General features: G+C 39.7%; 1 protein-coding gene and 1 long non-coding RNA gene across 2 annotated transcripts; both read right to left on the bottom strand.

Moving 5' to 3' along the window:
- Positions 1-60: 60 nt before the first annotated feature.
- On the bottom strand, positions 61-3,116 carry LOC133025398 (uncharacterized). Its single transcript, XR_009683150.1, has 3 exons — positions 3,060-3,116; positions 2,720-2,793; positions 61-130 (listed from the first exon to the last, which is right to left on the bottom strand). It is a non-coding gene; the product is annotated as an uncharacterized LOC133025398 (long non-coding RNA).
- A 2,399-nt stretch (positions 3,117-5,515) lies between these two features.
- On the bottom strand, positions 5,516-12,591 carry gucy1a1 (guanylate cyclase 1 soluble subunit alpha 1). Its single transcript, XM_061084515.1, has 8 exons — positions 12,352-12,591; positions 12,075-12,133; positions 11,823-11,890; positions 10,442-11,151; positions 10,075-10,086; positions 7,962-8,447; positions 6,439-6,582; positions 5,516-5,674 (listed from the first exon to the last, which is right to left on the bottom strand). The coding sequence occupies exons 1-8, from the start codon at positions 12,589-12,591 to the stop codon at positions 5,516-5,518; spliced, it is 1,878 nt and encodes a 625-aa protein (XP_060940498.1).
- Between the last annotated feature and the right edge of the window lie 4,567 nt (positions 12,592-17,158).

Raw genomic sequence — 17,158 nt, 5'->3', positions numbered from 1 at the left:
ACTAGTTAAAGAGAAATTCTGTCACTTACTCAGAACTTTACTTGCAGCCGCTACAAGATCGTAAGTTTTGCCGTCTTCATATATGATTCTGACGAGGAACTGGCCCTCGATGTCGAGCTGGGCCTCCCGCCTGAAAACAAAGAGAAGCTGTTACTCACGAGCTGCAGATAATGTTGAAGCACAGGTAAACAGTCACTGTCATTATTCAAGTAACCGACTCATACTCCCTTTTTGGATTAATAAGGGTTCCTTTCAGACTGAAATGAACAACCTATGGCAAGTACGACAGATTTGAGGGAATATCAGAGTCCCTATATGACAAGAACTAACCCCGTAAATGAAAATAAGGTAAAGTGGTCGAGAGAGAATAACTCTCGAAACGGCACAATATCTAAAACATAGACAGTTGGCATCTATATGGTCTTTCCTACAGCCAAGCCAATAAGTTATCAGGTATTGTTTGTAGTTTTATTACAGCATGCTGAGAAGAACTAAAACACATGGAAACATTAGAAACAATGCAAAACGTTCCTCTTAAAAGCAAAAACCTGATGTAAAAGTATGATGGAAGTAGAGTTAAATGAATATTAACAAAATTATATCCTGCTTTAACATATTTTAAAATCAAATTAAATAACAATAATAATAATATACAGCCCATTTTCCCAATTAAGATGTATATTATTACATATTTAAATGATTTTTTTTTGATTATTGAATTTTAAATCAGTCAGTAAAATAAAAACGGTTTCCATGTTGTTTTGAAGTTGTTGTGTGGTTTCAACACTACACTGTAATAATCAGCTTCAGATCAACAGCAGATCCTCTGCACTGCGAGCACAGAGCGCACTTTACTATTTATACATTTGACATCCACTTCTTTTTAAATGTCAGAAATCTTAATGAGGATCTGATTACTCCTGTTTAACTGAGAAAACAGAAATGATTTACAGGCCTGACCAGCAGCCGCCATCTTATCACAACCTGTACCAGCTGGAAAAACATACCAAGCCCAGAAAGCTTTCGGAAAGAAAAAAAAATGCATTTCCAAAGTCGGAAAACAGACCAAACATGATAAATCGTGCGTTAAATAACGATGAGTTACATTCGGAGATGCTGCGCAGCGGTATATATTTTTCTTTTTTTGCGGTGGCTAGAGAAGCTTGAAAACATTTACACAAGGCAGCTGCTGCTGTGTTTTCCTCCTTTCTTTTTTAAGGCAGGGTCAAGTTGAGGGCAGCTGATACTGCAGATGAACAATAAACCTTGACTGGGCAAAGTGTTTTAACATGTAGAACAAATGACGTGTGAGTGTTACACTGGAGAATGGAATGCTATCAATCCTATTAGATGTAACTGGCCACGATCATTCTTATCACTAAGAATAAAACACATTGTGCCTTTGCTCCATTAAGGTTTTATTCTTTTTACACTCTGTTGTACTGCGATGTGCCACATTCTCCCTCTAATACATATACTATTATCCTGTGAAATCCACAATATCTCCAAAAACTTTTCATGAGCTCAGACAACATTCCACTTCTCAGCTCTTTGACACTGCAATTACTAGATAATAACAACATGTTCTTAAGTTGTTAAATTTATCTTGAGAAGGGGAGTAAACTTGTCAACACATGAAGGAACTAATTGTCTGATAGTTTCTGTGAAAAAGCAAAACAGGGACATGCTTGGTTTTCACTGAACAGTGATAAAAGTCTGTATTGGCTTCAAGAATCAAACTAACATAAAGCAGCTTTACGGAGGTGGAATGTAATTACTCAATCTACTTTCATTTAAAACTTTATGTTCTGTTGTTTACACTCACTGCTTCACTTTATTTCTTAATATTAATATTATTCTTTATTTTGATATTTCCTTTTTTTTATAAAACACATTTTTACCCATGAAACTACCAAACAACATATAAAGAAGCTACAGATCTAAAGTGTTAACTTTAATGCATCAGCAACAATAATCATATTTAATTCTCACTGACAATTTTCTGCATGAATATTTTTACACAATATATTTGTATCTGACCATACTTGCACGTATTTACTTTCTACTCTACTTTGTTTATTTTCTCAAATTATTGTTACAAGACTTCTAACTGAGTCAGTAATCTGGGCAGTTAAACAATTAAACGTATTATCGCAATATCCTTTTCATCAATAGCAATACAACAAAAGTCCATATATATGATGATTATTGGTATTCTCATTCTAGTTTAAAGATTGACTTAAGCTCTTGAGTGAAGGTTGTTGTTGGTTTAAACTTTATGAGCTGAGAATAACAAACATTTGATAAACAGCAAGTCATGTACGGAGCTGATGTAGAACAAATGTAAGTCAGCCATCCTAACTTTGCATCAGCTTTATAAATATATATTAAACATTAAGTCTTGATAAAATCTTTGGCCTATCAGGCTCATACTGGATGTTCTGTGGGAACTTATTCTCAATGTGCTGTGTTGATGTTATCTGGGTGTCAGTGTGAGCCTGTAGAGAATGAAGGTGAATCATTAGAATGAAAGGAGATGTCAGGACCTGCTGACACCCTGTCACTGACAGAGTGGGAGAGGCAGCTCTCTCTCTGTCCAGCAGGCCGGTCTGAGATCTGTCTGTTATATATCTGTATCTCTATATATCCGTGTTGTGATGTGGATGGCCTCAGCCTGATCCTCGGACCATCGGTAAACACAGGATGCACATGAACTCACTTGATGTCCTCCCACACTTCCGGTCCATAATTCCTCAAAACGAGCAGCTCCAAGGCGTGATTCACAAATCCATACTGGGAATAAACACAAGCAGCGTCAGCATCATCCAATGCACATTGTCCCCCCCACCACACACATACATAACACACATCACATGCATGTTTACTTAGAACACATCCTTCTGTAGATGCGTTTCACCTGTTAATACACAGCACAGCAAATACTAAATATTGTGTAACTGCCTCACACTGGACAGAACCAACAGGAAACGTCCATCACATTGCGTCGCCACACAAACACAATATAGTATAAACACAATACAACGTGTGGTGGAACATACCATAATGTCGGCGGCTCCGCTTTCTCCTTTATTCTGCGATAAAACCCGAGGATTGTGACTCAACCTTCATCGTTTGCTACAGATGCTGTTTCTGCTGCTGCGGCCACGCCCCCTTCCCCCTTTCTTTCCCCCTTCACCTCGTGACTGACGGTGGTTCTGGCCAATGGCGGCGCAGTGCTGCTCTTACGTAAGGGATTGTTGGCCAATGAGGACGCAGCTGCCGTTGTCACAGTGATGCTAGTGAACCTGAGATTTCCACTTATTCATAGTTTGTGTTTCTGACACAAAACATTATGAAATATCTGAAAAGTACAAGTATTTTTAAGATAGTAACTGTTTTCACATTCATTGTTGTAAAAATAATAATATTTATAAGTAGAAATCTAATTTTATCATATATTATAGTGTTGACTAGTGTTAGAAAATAGTATTTTAGGATATATATTTTATATACCTCTTTTTATATAATAGATACATAATTTGAATATTTTTGATTGTATTCTTTCTTTTGTAAAAGTTATTTGCATGGCAACGTGACTATTTAGAAACATTTGTATGATGTAATTTATCTTTATAAAAAAAAGAAAATGCAGTCATGCATTGAAAATATATCATTGAAATAACAGGAGTTTACTGAATAAAAGTAAAATAAGTATCAAAAGTACTAGTTGTTTTCGATGAAAATCGAAATATAAGGGCATATTTCATTGTTGCGCTATTACCGTTATTGATGATGTAATATCTAAAATGCATATTCATATACCTGACTGCATCTTATATATGGTATGTATTTTGGTTTTTAAGTAAAACCAAAGTAGCCTGTAACTGCTGTCCCATTAAAGTACATATATATAGTAAAAGCTTAAATATTTCGCACTGTAAATGCAAGTAAGTAAAAATTGTATTTGTATTTACATGACTTACATGAAATATACTATACTCGGTTAATGACCACCATTTTATATCATAGCACAGCTGTTTATGTAAATAGCCATTACATTTGTATTTATTTATAGAATACTACTCTAAACAGTGTGGAGACAGTCACTTATGTCTGTTAATGTCAATATTTATTGCGTTTGATTACATTACAATGATTAAAGCACATCATTATGAGTGATAGTAGAACATTCATTGTATTTCTTTTGTGTCGTATTTCCTCTATAGGGGAAAGGAGTGCTGTGAAACTCATGTAATAAATATAGTATAAACATGTGTAGAGTGGTAAAAAGTATAAATACATTACTTCTATTAGGAAAATTCAATTGAATGCTTTTGTCAAATAAATGGAATATATAAAATATATAGGACCACATACCTCTGGAAGAAATGCTTGACAAGTGAATTCATATTGAACAATATCGAGAGGGGGGGGGTATGCTGGTAAAATTAACAAAGAATAACAAGCTTGACGTTTTTAACACCTCTGATCATGCAGTTCCCATAAGGCACCTGAATCTACGCTACATCACTTTATTTCATCCTCACTCGTTGAATAACGGTAAAATCATTCAGTGTTTCCATATCATTTGTTATGAAATTTTTCCCACTGATGCACAGGAAGCCATTTTATCTTGAATCTTGATTTTGTCCCAGCAGACCAAGGTGCTGTAGCAGGTTCCCAGGCTGGACAGATGGGAATGGACCAGTCAGATACTTAAAGACAACATCTCGACAAAAAGAACGACTCCGTTAAACTGCATCACGTTGAGAATCAACATCCAGAATGTATTTCTGAATCATATCTACATTATGCAAAATGACGTGTATACATTTCTTTACAAATCTGCAAATCAAAGACAGCTAAAACCATTTCTGTCCACATTTTATACCTCTACAATGCTGTATGTTTTTAAGGAAACTGTCTGAAAATCTTTTATTGACAGTCTGTGCTGGGAGCTCGGAGAACACTTTGGAGAGATGAGTCATTCTGGAAGAAAAATGCAGGAAGCGAAAGTTTCTTTCCACTATAACAATACAAACAGATAATTGTACAGAGACGAGACTCATGTTTAACAGCAAACTGACATCTCTGTTATCAAGCGGCTAAGAGAGTTTGACTGATGGACAATATCATCAATATCCAAACAACCAAAGACAACAGGTGTTCAGCGTATTCACTGACCACACTCATATTTCTTGATTTCTAACATTTCTGGGCCGTGCAGCAGCTTGACTTCACTTCTGAGTCCGTTTTGAAGGACGCCTCCAAAAAGTAACAAACGCCAGGGATGTCTTCTGGGAAGTCGGCCGGAAGCTCCTGCCTGCTCCTGGGAACAAAGACGAACTCTGGCCGATGCACCAGCAATCTGGGACAAACAGCACACAAGGAAAACATGAATCTAAAAACATGTGGCAGATTAACAAACACAGTTTTTTAACTCTCTGCATCAATCGCCTCTGGGAACAAGTAGCACCAACAAAGATTGGGTAGTTAAAATCTGTTATTTTCAGTTTCACCTGTGGGTTGTAGGGCTGATATTGATTTTTCTGGGTTGGCTGCCTGATTCAAACTTGTTGGCCAAAGTAACGTTGTTCCCAAAAAGGCAGTAGCGCGGCATCATCACCCCAACTACACCAGCCAGAACTGAGCCAGTGTGAAGGCCAATACGCATCTGGAAAACGAAAAAGGCATTCAACACATTCTGCTCGTCTTTTATTAAATAACAGATATGTATGAGATTATCTAAACCAGTGTAGCTCTAAAGAACCCTGCTTTGCATCTGCAGATCAATTTATCTGTTTCACATGATAAAACAGATAAATTATGATTCCGTATTTCTTTTATATCAACAAATCACATGTAAAGTTAAAATTAATCAGCAAAGAATCTTAAACCCAACATGAAGGCATAAACTCAGCCCTGCTACTCTACATATACTCACCAGCTCTCCAAATCTGCAGTTGAAAATAGTCCTGGACTAATACATTATTTACTGCTCTTTAAAGGTATCCTGTGGAGCTTTTGACCACTGGTACCAGGCTTTTATGGGTGGGTTCCCATTTTGTTTGTATTGGACTGAATGATTAAATGTGCACACGTCTGCAGACAGTGCGACACACAATCCTGCCTTCGAAGAAAGACAAAATCCCAGATCATTTGTATATTAAACACATTAAAGCATAATGTGGATTTTTGGTTTCTTGATTAATCCAATTATTTGAATTATTACATCTGCCGGGGTTGGAAATTAATCAATATAAATAAATAAGTCAACACCATTGATTGAAAGCATAACTATTACTTATTAAACAAGGTCTAAGAATGTATTTTAAATGAACTTTCATTCAATCTCATACATATTCATAGAAAGCTATTTTTTTTCTCTTTCAAATGGTTGAATGAAGAGAATCACAGCCTGCAGTACTTGTCTCTCACCTGTATTGGGTCTCCAGTCGGCGTCCTGACTTCATCTGAGAGCTCCATCATCTTTAAGGCCATGAGTGCAATTTGGACGGCGTGCATCTCACTCTCCTTGTGTAAGCCCCCGGCGACACAATACGCATCACCAATGGTTTCCACCTGAACACAGTGGAGGATCATTAAAATTATTTTTAACCCGGCCGCTGAGGCAGAATAAAGATGCTGTTTGCGCTCCCCCCCTCCACCCACAGGCCAATGCTTCTTTTTGTGGATCTGAAGTTTAGTTTGCTTTGTTTATCCAGGGAGCTAAAAACGGTATTTAATATGAACTGTGCAATGAAGACAATGAACCTTGAACAGAATAATGAATGTGAAGTGGATATTCATCAAAATGTCTTTGATTAAGAATCAAACTCGCTGTTCATCTTGCTGTACAAGACAGGGGGCAAGAAACAAGGAATAATAACACTTAAATTCTAATAGCACTTGATCCTGGGTCATATTAAAATGTCCAGAAACGTTTTGTCTTCCTCTTCTTCGCGTTTGTACGTGTAAATCTGGACCGCAGTGCAGTCTAGAGCGATGTGGCCAGGACGGCTATGAGACAAGGAAAACTATTTTTAGGCTCGTGCATGTGGAGTGGAAACAGGGACCTGAAGGAACATCTGACTTCCTAGTGTTTTACGAGGTATTTGTCAAACATGTTGCTCTGTCTGTTATGGTTCTGTGACACTTTGATTATATTATCCAACCTCCCTGTAGATTAACAGCCTCTGGCAGACACTAAGGTCGGTGGCTGAGTTACAGTCCTTCAACCTGTTTAAATTTCTAAAGCAAAACTTAAAAATGTCAGTTCTGTGGAATTTGCAAAAAAAAATATTTGACGTACCCTTTCCTAGTACCCAACATCCTCCTTTTTTTATTTTTAGTTAAAAGAAAGAAAAGCTGTATTTTTTTAATCCCTCTAACTGTGGTTTAAAGGTTATATAAATGTATGTGAGGCTCAAGCTCCAGTCGTGATAATGTTTTACCCTTCTCTGTACTTTGATGTCTTTCAGAGCACAAACATCGTACAAACACCTGACGACTGCCAACCACAGATCTGTCAAACCACTAACACCAGTGCTACACCTTATTTAATGGAGGTTATGGGTTTAATGCAGCCCAGCCCACCACGGTTCGGTTAAAAATGCTAACAATGCTAACTCGAGACTGGGGCAGCCAAATTATAATCCAAAAAAATAATAACTCTATTTGTATAGCAACTTTCTAAACAAGGTTACAAATTTGCATATTTCTTTTCGTAGCATAAATTAGCTTTTAGACTAAAACGCAAACCCTTGCTCAGAACTCACAGGGAGGGTGGAAGTGTGGCTGAAGAACTATTTGTTTTGGTTCAAGATGCAGGTGGTAGTGCGACATCTAGTGGTAATTAATATTGTATGTACAACTCCTAATGCTCTTTACGAAAGCTACAATCACGTCAGAACGTTTACAATTTACAATTACAGTTATGCACTCACGGTCCATTAACCTACCTTATAAACATCAAGCTCCCCACAATGGTGGTCGAACCTGGTGTACAGCTCATTGAGCATGGTGATCACTTGCATCGGGGTACAGCGCGAGCAGACGGCTGTGAAGCCCACAATGTCAGAGAAGAGCATCGTAACCCTGTCGAACTTCTTGGCCTGGACCGTTTGCCCCTGCCACAGCTGCTGCGCCACCGTGCCAGGAAAAATGGAGAAGAGGAGGTCCACTGTCTTCTTCTTCTCCTCCTCCAGGGCTTGGTGAGCATGCTCCAAGGCTGCCTTCGCCTTCCCCAGACGCTTTTTCAAACCGTCCTGGGCTTTGGCCTGTTCACCAACCAGGACTACGTCACGCAGCGCGTTATGGATGGGGATGTCTGACAGGTAGAGGCCGCGGCCGGTCAGCTCCTCCAGCTTGTCCACACACGGGGAGCCCAGGAACAAGATGGCATTGGACTCTGACACGAAGATCATCTGACCTTTAAGATCCATGAGCTGATAGGAAAAATTATACGATGAGAAAGGTGCATTTACTGGTCGAACTGTCCTCACAACTCAACAACTGTTTAAGTTGAAAGAAGATTGATTACGATTACTGCAGTATATAACCCACCCCCTGCTCCTCTACTGTTTTCTTTAAGAACAAATTTCCCACAACTGAATAAAAAATGTTTTTTATCTCTGTGGCATCTTTGCATTAAAAAAATAAGCAACATATATACATAAACTCTCTCGAGACTGAGACATGTAAACAGAGAAAAGTAAAGCAAACGTTCCATTCGCATGTTATTGGTGAGGCAGCAGCTGTTTGCAGATGTCTGTCACCCACGACACTTAACACAACCAAAAGCTTATTTATGTTTCAGGGAAAAGTCCCATCAGAGTCAACATTGACATTAGTCACAGTAGCTGCGAGGCTCTATTGCAAAGACAGCTGGTCAAGTCCAATACTTTCCTCCAGGCTAAAAAATCTCTGCAACTATCCGATGCATTGCCGTTATGTGTGGTACAGACATTCATGGTCCCCAGAGGATGAATATAGCAACTTTTGTGACATGCAGACTTTTTATCTGGCGCCACCATGAGGTTAGTATTTTTGGCTCAGACCGATACATCTCAGGAACTGTTGGATGGATTGCCATTCAATTTGAGAGACACATTCAAAGCTGTTGGTGAAGCCTTGACTTTGCGTTTTTGGGCTAATTTGGAAATGTTGTCATGCTAGTACTAAAACCAAGATGGGTAAAATGATATGCTAGAAATATGCATTAGTGTTTTAGGCTACTTTGAATACTTATTATTTTAATCCAAATGCTAATGATTAGTGTAATTAGTAACTAATGAGCAGGAGTGGGGGTGTGGCATCGACCATTGAATTAAATAAAATGTAGCTGCAGATCCAGTTAACGATGCCAATACAGGAGTTTTTTAAATCAACGTTACCTTACAAGATATGGCATGTTTTGACATTTCAGTCAATTTTCCTGGAAATAATGAATACTTGATCATGTGTATTTAATAACTCGCTGTCATCAATCTAATGGTTTGATTTATACTAGTACAGTCTGACCAAGCAGCAGATACTTCTTCAAGAGCTATTGGAAAAATTACAGCTACAGCAGTAGTTTTCAAATTCTAATGTAGTTAATGTTGAATGTGCCATTTCAGTTTCTAAGTCATTAATATTTGTGTTTAGTGGACTTGTTAACAGGTTGATACATTGTCAGCCCCAGATGGAAGAAATGGAAACACTACCTCCTCCACTTCCTGATTACTTCCACCAAAGGATGTTATGTTGTCACCGCTTTCCGTTTGTTTGTTGGTTTGATTGTAAGAAAGATTGCACAGAAACTACTGGGCAGATTTCCAAGACACAGATCTGCAAATTTTGATCAGGGGGCGGATCCAGGGTTTTGGACCATAGGGCTTTTTTGTTGTTTTTGTATTTTTTATATTTTCACAAATTTCCCAGAGAATAATGCATCAATGTTGATAGAAAATAAATCTGAATTCTCTGTGTGTGCAATTTGCTGCAGCTGGATTGAATTGAAGAGGACAGTGTATGCTTTACCTGTTGTAACTGGACTCACTAAAGGTTAAGATAAAACTACCACTGGATGACTCGTGTGGAATCCTCTCTGACTGGATGTCATTAGTTATTACACCACTGTCATGTTGACTCGCTGATGGTTTTTTTCATGTCATGGCGACCAATAGCTGTGCCCCCTTACATAAATAGCACAAGCAGGGCTGGGCCTTTGATGGGTAAAATGTTTTGACATTTGCTTCTGATCTCCTCTGGGGGTATAATGTTGATCTCTACCTCAGGCCATCTACACCACTAATAAGCCAGACTGCTTATAAATAGCCAGATCTTTTTTTCCCTGTCTTACTTGATTTAATATTAAGACTTTGACCAGAAGACCTTTTCTGCCTCATAAGCCAGTGACGTCACTTTTCACGGATATCTCACTGATATATCAACGTACCTTCCCTGTGTTATCTGTGTTTCCATGCTTGATCCGAATGATAAACTGGGTGTTCAGCATGGTCAGGATGCCCTGAAAGGTACATTTGATCTGCGGGCAGACGATAGAGAAGTGTTCTTGGAAGGTAGTGGACCGCCTCGGTCCATCCTTCCGGCTCAGTCTCTTCCTGAGGCCATGTCCTACTTGAACCAGAACCAAGTCCTGGTCCAGGATCAGATGGAAGGGGAAAATGGTGGAGAACAGAGTGGTAGGAAGGGTCCCAGCTGAGGTAGCCCTCAGCGGACTGGGGCTCAGAGTTTTAGCATCCTTAACGACAACTGTGTACAGAAGACTGGGCTGCGGGCTGGCCTGCAAGATGCTGTCTTTGGCACTGGGGGGGTCCATCAACACATCCACCGTGGTGTGATACAGCAAGCGAGCAGCAGCTTTGATGACTCCAGGGAAAAAAAGCTGAGTGGTTGGGTGGGGGTTGAAGAAATAGACAGTAAGCAGACCCGGATCCTTGTCTAAGCACAGGACTGAAGGTTCGTTTACACAATCCTCTCTGTCCGGGTTGGGCGGCGTGCTGCTCTGTTTCATCAAGACACTGAAGCTGTTGAGGAAGTCGTGGAGAGCTCCCCCCACAACCCGCAGAATGTGTCCGTCCTCCTCGTAACACATGTTGAAGAGCTCCACGCCAAGAGAGACTTTCAACACGTCCAGGGGGATTGCTGTCAGGAAGACACATGAAGGGAAGCAGGTGAAGATGGGAGGAAAGCTCACAATACCCAGAAGTATAAAAAGGATAATCACGTGTTTTACCTGTTTTACTTGAGTAAATGTTGATTATCTCCACTAAATGCTCTGTTTCTTGACTGCAACTCTGATCGCCTGTGCAGCAAATTGTTGGACTGGAGAGAGAATGAATTTGAAAGATTTAGACACATGAACCAGTGCTCGGTGGACTGTATTCAGGAAAACATCCAAATAGAGCTGCAGCTACGTCTTATTTGCACAATCTGTTAATCTGCCAAATATCTTCACTCAATTAACTCGTGAAAAAGTGAAAAATGCTCGTTGATTTCCCAGTTCAGGCTCATTTGTTTTTTCTGGCAAAAACACCCAAAATATGAAGTTATCGGTTATACATAAGCAAAATAGCAGCGAACACATTTTAGAAGCTGCGACCAACAAATGTTTTGCAATTTTAGCTTAAATATACAGATTAAACATTTATAAATTATCAAAATAGTTGCTGATTTGCTTATCCTTTTAGCTCTACATCTTATATGACAATATCGATACATTCATCGGGAAGACTCCAATGTCTCCTTGTTATTTCCTCTATGTTTTTCAGACGATTGTGTAATGCTGCCTCCATAACAGTCTGAGTCTGCCTCACACCTTGTTGTTGTGTCGTCATTACTCTCTGTCTGGTAGTGAGAGCGACAGGGGAAATTTGTACGAAATCTAGTGCAACAGAGGGTCAAAAGAGGCTGTAACATCTCAGCTTCATTACTGGTATTACAGGAGCATGTGCTGTGGTGGTAGTGGTATAGGGGCCTGTAATTTACAGTAGCTGCATAGTAGTTATTGTGTCTGTCTAGGATGAGGAGTGCAGCTGGCGTGGATGTTTCAGAACAACAAATGTTACCTTTCAGAGTCCCTGTTGAGTCTCATCATTCGATGGAGGGCAGCGTGCAGTCTGTGAAACTGAATGGCAAAGTGTTCAGCAAGTTTAAGGTCATTGTCTGGCCACACTTTATTAATGCAGCTTTAATTATGACAGATAATTAGGAGAAGCAGGATTATCTTTAATTCAAGGGGATGAACAGGCGGTGGTGGTGCAAGGGCACAAATTGCACAATCCAATTAAGGTGATTTATTAATTTGTTCTTTTTTAGGCCAGTGAATATTCATATTTTTCTCACCTCAGGACATGCCAGCTTTCGGATGCTCTCCCCAAGTGTGTGCAGGTTAACTTTGCCTCTGGTCGGCTTGTGTCGCGGCACGTCCTCGCCAATTTTCCCGTGCACGTCCTTAGAAATAGGCGATAGATCCTCGGCGTCACCTGCGCGCTCCTCAAAGTCTCCCAGCTCGGTCCTCCTGGCGCCGCTGGAGAACGGACACTCTCCGGAGATCTTCAGCTCCTTCAGCTTCGCGCAGAACATCTTTCCTCCCCCCCTGCTGCAGCCTGGCACCGCCGGCAGACTCCTCTCCTTCTTCTGCGGCTCTTCTCTATCTTACCTCCGGGGGAGACTGTTCTGGTCGAGCAGCAGCTGCGGTCTCCGGGAGAAATTCCATCATCTGGTGCGCTCATCCAGGAGACCTCTCCTCCGCCTCCTCCTGCTCCTCCTGCTCCTGGGGCTCCGCCGATTCAAATGATCGGCAGCATCAGAGCCACAAGACCACAGACAATATATTCATTGAAAAAAAAACTGCAGGGGCAAATGATGGCCAAGAACTATCATTACCAAAAGCCAATGAGAAACTGGAGGGGGGAGAGAAGAGCGCACCAGGCCAATCCATGCGCAAGTGGGGCTGGTGTAGCTGAGCGACCTATCAGCACAGAGACATTATTTCCAGGCGACTCCTCGCATGCAACTGACTTTTTATTATTTAGATCATAGGCTGGACTGGGTCCCATATACAGTCTGTGGTCCCATCATATGAAACTGGTCTCACAGAGAGGAATAAACATATTCCTGTTATATCCAGGATGTCGAGTGTGTACGTGGCTGTGGTGCACAATGAGGATGTGATCTTTATTGTGTTATTGATGGGACAGGATATTGTTTTCAGTTAACATTCGGGTTTTAAAGTTTATTCTAATTCTTTTGTTTCTCTATTGTCCGTCTCTTTCTCTCTCGCACACACACACAACCTCACATCACCTACAGCTTCCCTCCTGCATTCCCCTTATAAAACACCTGAAAATCTATTTATCTGGTCTGGAAGATATAAATCGCAATGTCCGCTCACACAATAGACCCACAACCCCCCACTGGACCATTTTCATTCAGCCCCTTTTGTTTCAGTCTTCCAAGTCAGACACATAGACAGTCCTTATCAGCAATTCTGCTAATTATAATCATGGCTACAGGCAACAATCAGTTTCATTTGAAATAAATGTGTTGAATGTTTTGTCCTTTAATTATTGTTGTAAGTGGAATGTTATCGTCATAGGAATTGTGGAACCCTGTGTGACTATATTGACATGAGAAAATCTGAAAAATGGGAAGACCGAGTTGATTGTTGAGTGGTGTTGTGGGTAATGTAGGCATGCTGGTTCTGACAAGACTGTAAAATTTAAAAAAGAAGACATCTCTGGTTCGGCAATTTTAAAAGCTGCATATCAAAGTCCAACAGTGTTACAGGAGAGTTGCCATAGAAAACTTTACTGTTTTAAATGAGAAAATAGTTATCCATGTTCTTTCAATTGATTGACACCACTAACACACCCAGCATGTATTCTTACATGTCTATGCCAAAGACCACACACAACATACACTGACAATGATTCGGTTGCAAGTTGAAGTGAAACATGAATCGACTCTGATTTGTTTATTTCAAATGTGCTGAGGAAATGTTTGGGTGTTGATCAGACATATTCAGCGGTAATTTGTATCATTTGTTTAAAAAACAACTTTTATTGGCCACGATGAGTCCGAGGTTCTGCTCGCTGGCCTTGTTTGGGCTGAAAAGGAACGTCTGACATAATAAATCCATTTCAGGGCTTAAATAATGAACAGCTTTGTCACTCGGGAGTTGGAGTCATTTCTTGCAGAAAAACACTGGACCGGGTCCCGGAAGCTGCTGTAAACAATAACATGTTTATAGGTTAGAGATAAAGAGGGGGATTCCTGTCACGTGGCGCCATGTGTGATCAAGTCTGTTGTGTCTGTCTTGACTGTAAATAATAATAAATAAAACAATAAAATTCTGATAAAGAACATCAGCAACCTCCAGGTGCCACCAGACACACAGGAACATTGGGCCTCACAACCTCTGCTCTCATCTTAGTTTAGAGTGAACTTATTAATCAAAAGACTTAAATTAAATAGACATTTATTTCTGAAGCTTTTGTGTTCAAATTCAATGAGAAGCAATTACAGGTGAAGTGTGGAGATCTACAGGCTGTCGTCAGGTCTTTCCGTCACATCTGTCACCGCAGAGGTGACAGATGTTTTTGTTTCCTCTCACCGGGACCCAGAGGAGACGGCACCAGCGGCACCGGCATGAACAAACCTCTTTGTCTGGATTATTTACAACATGGACCTTCTAATCTGAGCCAAGGTGAGACAGTGAATTCAGTCCCAGGGGAGAAAAGTCTCACAGTTGGAGGGTTGGCTTTGTGTTATTGTGAGTCTAATTGTTGTATTCTTTCTGAGCTGGAGAGTAAAACACAACTGGAGCTGAAGGTGAAGACGATAAACTCCGAAGCATCTGTTCTACACAGCAGGAATCACTGGGCACAGGCCAAATGCCTCTTTGTCCTCAAAGAACATTTCAGTCACTTAACTGAACAAGACAGTAGATACGACTGATCATGTGTCGAATATAAGAGAATGGAGCCCAAAGACCCCACCACTCTGATATGAGACCCCCAGACTGATAGAGATAGACATCAACTACTTGACATGAACCCATTCTGTAGCCATTTTTGTGTTTCTTCATTTAGTTTTCTTCACAATCATTTTTGTCTTCATCTTTTGTGTTTGTGTATGGCCATTTTTGTCGCCTTATACTGGTTTCGCAACTTTTCTGACATTTGTGTCTTTTTGAGCGGTACATCTTCAAAACAAGAAATACTTGCAGTCATTTAATACAGAGTCTCTGCAGGGCCCAGGGGCCCCCTGACCTCTCGAGACCCTGGGTCTGAGTCTAATATGTCCATACTGATAATCTGAATCCTGAGAAAGAGGAGGTGCTGGAAGTAAGGTTCTTCATCATCTCACTAATCACAGAATCAAGTTCTGTCCAAATTCGTCCCTTAATTTCAAGCTGAAATAAGAAGGAAAGTTTTAAAGGCCAGTTTGAAAGATTACAGCCAGGAATGTTCCATGTAACATGATCATCTGACTACTGAGTCTCTAACCTTGTTTTTATGCTATTTTAAACTATTTTTATCATCGACACAGGCTCTATAATCCTCAGCCTCAGAGCAAAACACATGTCATCTTTAAATCATGAAGTTTATATTCATCACACACATATTAATCTCTAGAATTTTGCCAAATAGCACCAAAAAAATATAATAGCATGAATTGAATTTGTAGTAAAAGCTTAAGTGAGTTATAACTTACAATAGTCCTCTTTAACTTTTCCATCACAATCAAATATTATTAGTGTTTCATACAAACTACACTAATTTCATGTCACAAATGTATTAAGCAACCAAAGGAATCCAAGGACAATCTTTGTCCATGTTGCATATGATGAATGTGTATTTGTAACGTGAGTTTCCATTTATTCAGACCCAGGCACACACTCCCCAAAGGACCTTCCACTCTGTTGATGATACGCAGAGAGATAGATAATCTCATCGCAAATCAAACCCAGCGCGTTAAGTCCACAGGAACTTAACAGCCATGACCTCAGACAGTTAAAATGTACACACAGTTTTATTACTTTCAGGCAGATTTCAACTTGAAGCCCTTTAATGGATGTTTAGATCAAAACTCTGTGGGTGCACATAAGAATCTGTTTCAGGTCAGGTAATTGAATTAAGTCGAATTAAGAGCATTGGATTTTTCATTCATGTTTTAGACATGTTAGTATTAGATTAGTTTTAATAAAAGTATATATCATCGACAATGGTATGCATATAAAACCAAATTTAAACTCACTAGATTTGGGCTTTTGTTTGAATCTGCACCAAGTTGCACACACTCATTAATATCTCTCACGGACATGTCTAAATTTTCCCCTCAAGTTAAATGGAACATTCCCTGGGAAAATAACAAAAATGCTGCAAAAGTCCTTAACTCGGAATGTTAACAAAAGTTTAAAAAAAAGATTCGTTGATCTGCCTCTTTATCCGCATCTGCACTAAAATTGAATGGGTTCTTTTTAGGCCTTGTTCCCATTTCATGGAAAACTCCCTAGTTGTTTTTGTGTAATCTTGCCCATATAAAATTATTCAAATAAACAAACAAATCGACAGGGGTGACAAATAATCTCCTTACCAGAGTTAAAAGAAGTGAAACTTAATTATTTGGATTTCTTTTTTCTTCTATAATTTCTGGTACCCCTAGCATTTGCCCATATTGCCTTTGCCACAGGCCCAGTACTACAAAAACAACACAACATCACTGAGCAATAACTACAATCAATTTCAACTCTGCTTTCTGACATTGCCCTAATTTTACTGTGACACAATCAATAAGAATAGTCAATAAGTATTTTGACATATTCAAGTGTGATAGGCCTTCAATATCCAAGGTCCTTTCATTTACAGATATTTCTCTTTGTCAGAGCAAAAGCAGCTAAATACATTCTGTTGTCTTTTTTACTTCAAGTGAAGCTTTTGGTGATCTTTTCATTTCTCCTTCGAGGTTGTGGAGTTCAAAGAGTATTTCGTGGTGATGTTTGCTAGAAGTGACGATGGTTAGAAAGCATTCTCCTCTAACATGCATAATAACCACATACAGTACAGTGTCTCTAATCCTGTGTCCTCATCCCGCCCGCCCGGCTTGCATGCATGGCTGCCATGTAACAGCCTGGGGCAAGTATGAA

Source organism: Limanda limanda, chromosome 2 (assembly GCF_963576545.1).
Source record: "Limanda limanda chromosome 2, fLimLim1.1, whole genome shotgun sequence".
NCBI lineage: Eukaryota > Metazoa > Chordata > Actinopteri > Pleuronectiformes > Pleuronectidae > Limanda > Limanda limanda.
Note: the sequence above shows the minus strand (reverse complement) of the source record. Positions and strands in the feature narration are given on the sequence as shown.

Bases quoted from the DNA above. Each gene is read 5' to 3' on its own strand.
- gucy1a1 (XM_061084515.1), bottom strand. From the start codon at position 12,591: ATGTTCTGCGCGAAGCTGAAGGAGCTGAAGATCTCCGGAGAGTGTCCG. The intron at 12,134-12,351 runs GTGAGAAAAATA...TTTGCCATTCAG, and splicing joins GAAAGCTGGCATGTCCTGAG to TTTCACAGACTGCACGCTGC. The intron at 5,675-6,438 runs GTGAGAGACAAG...TTCGTTTTCCAG, and splicing joins CGACTGGAGACCCAATACAG to ATGCGTATTGGCCTTCACAC.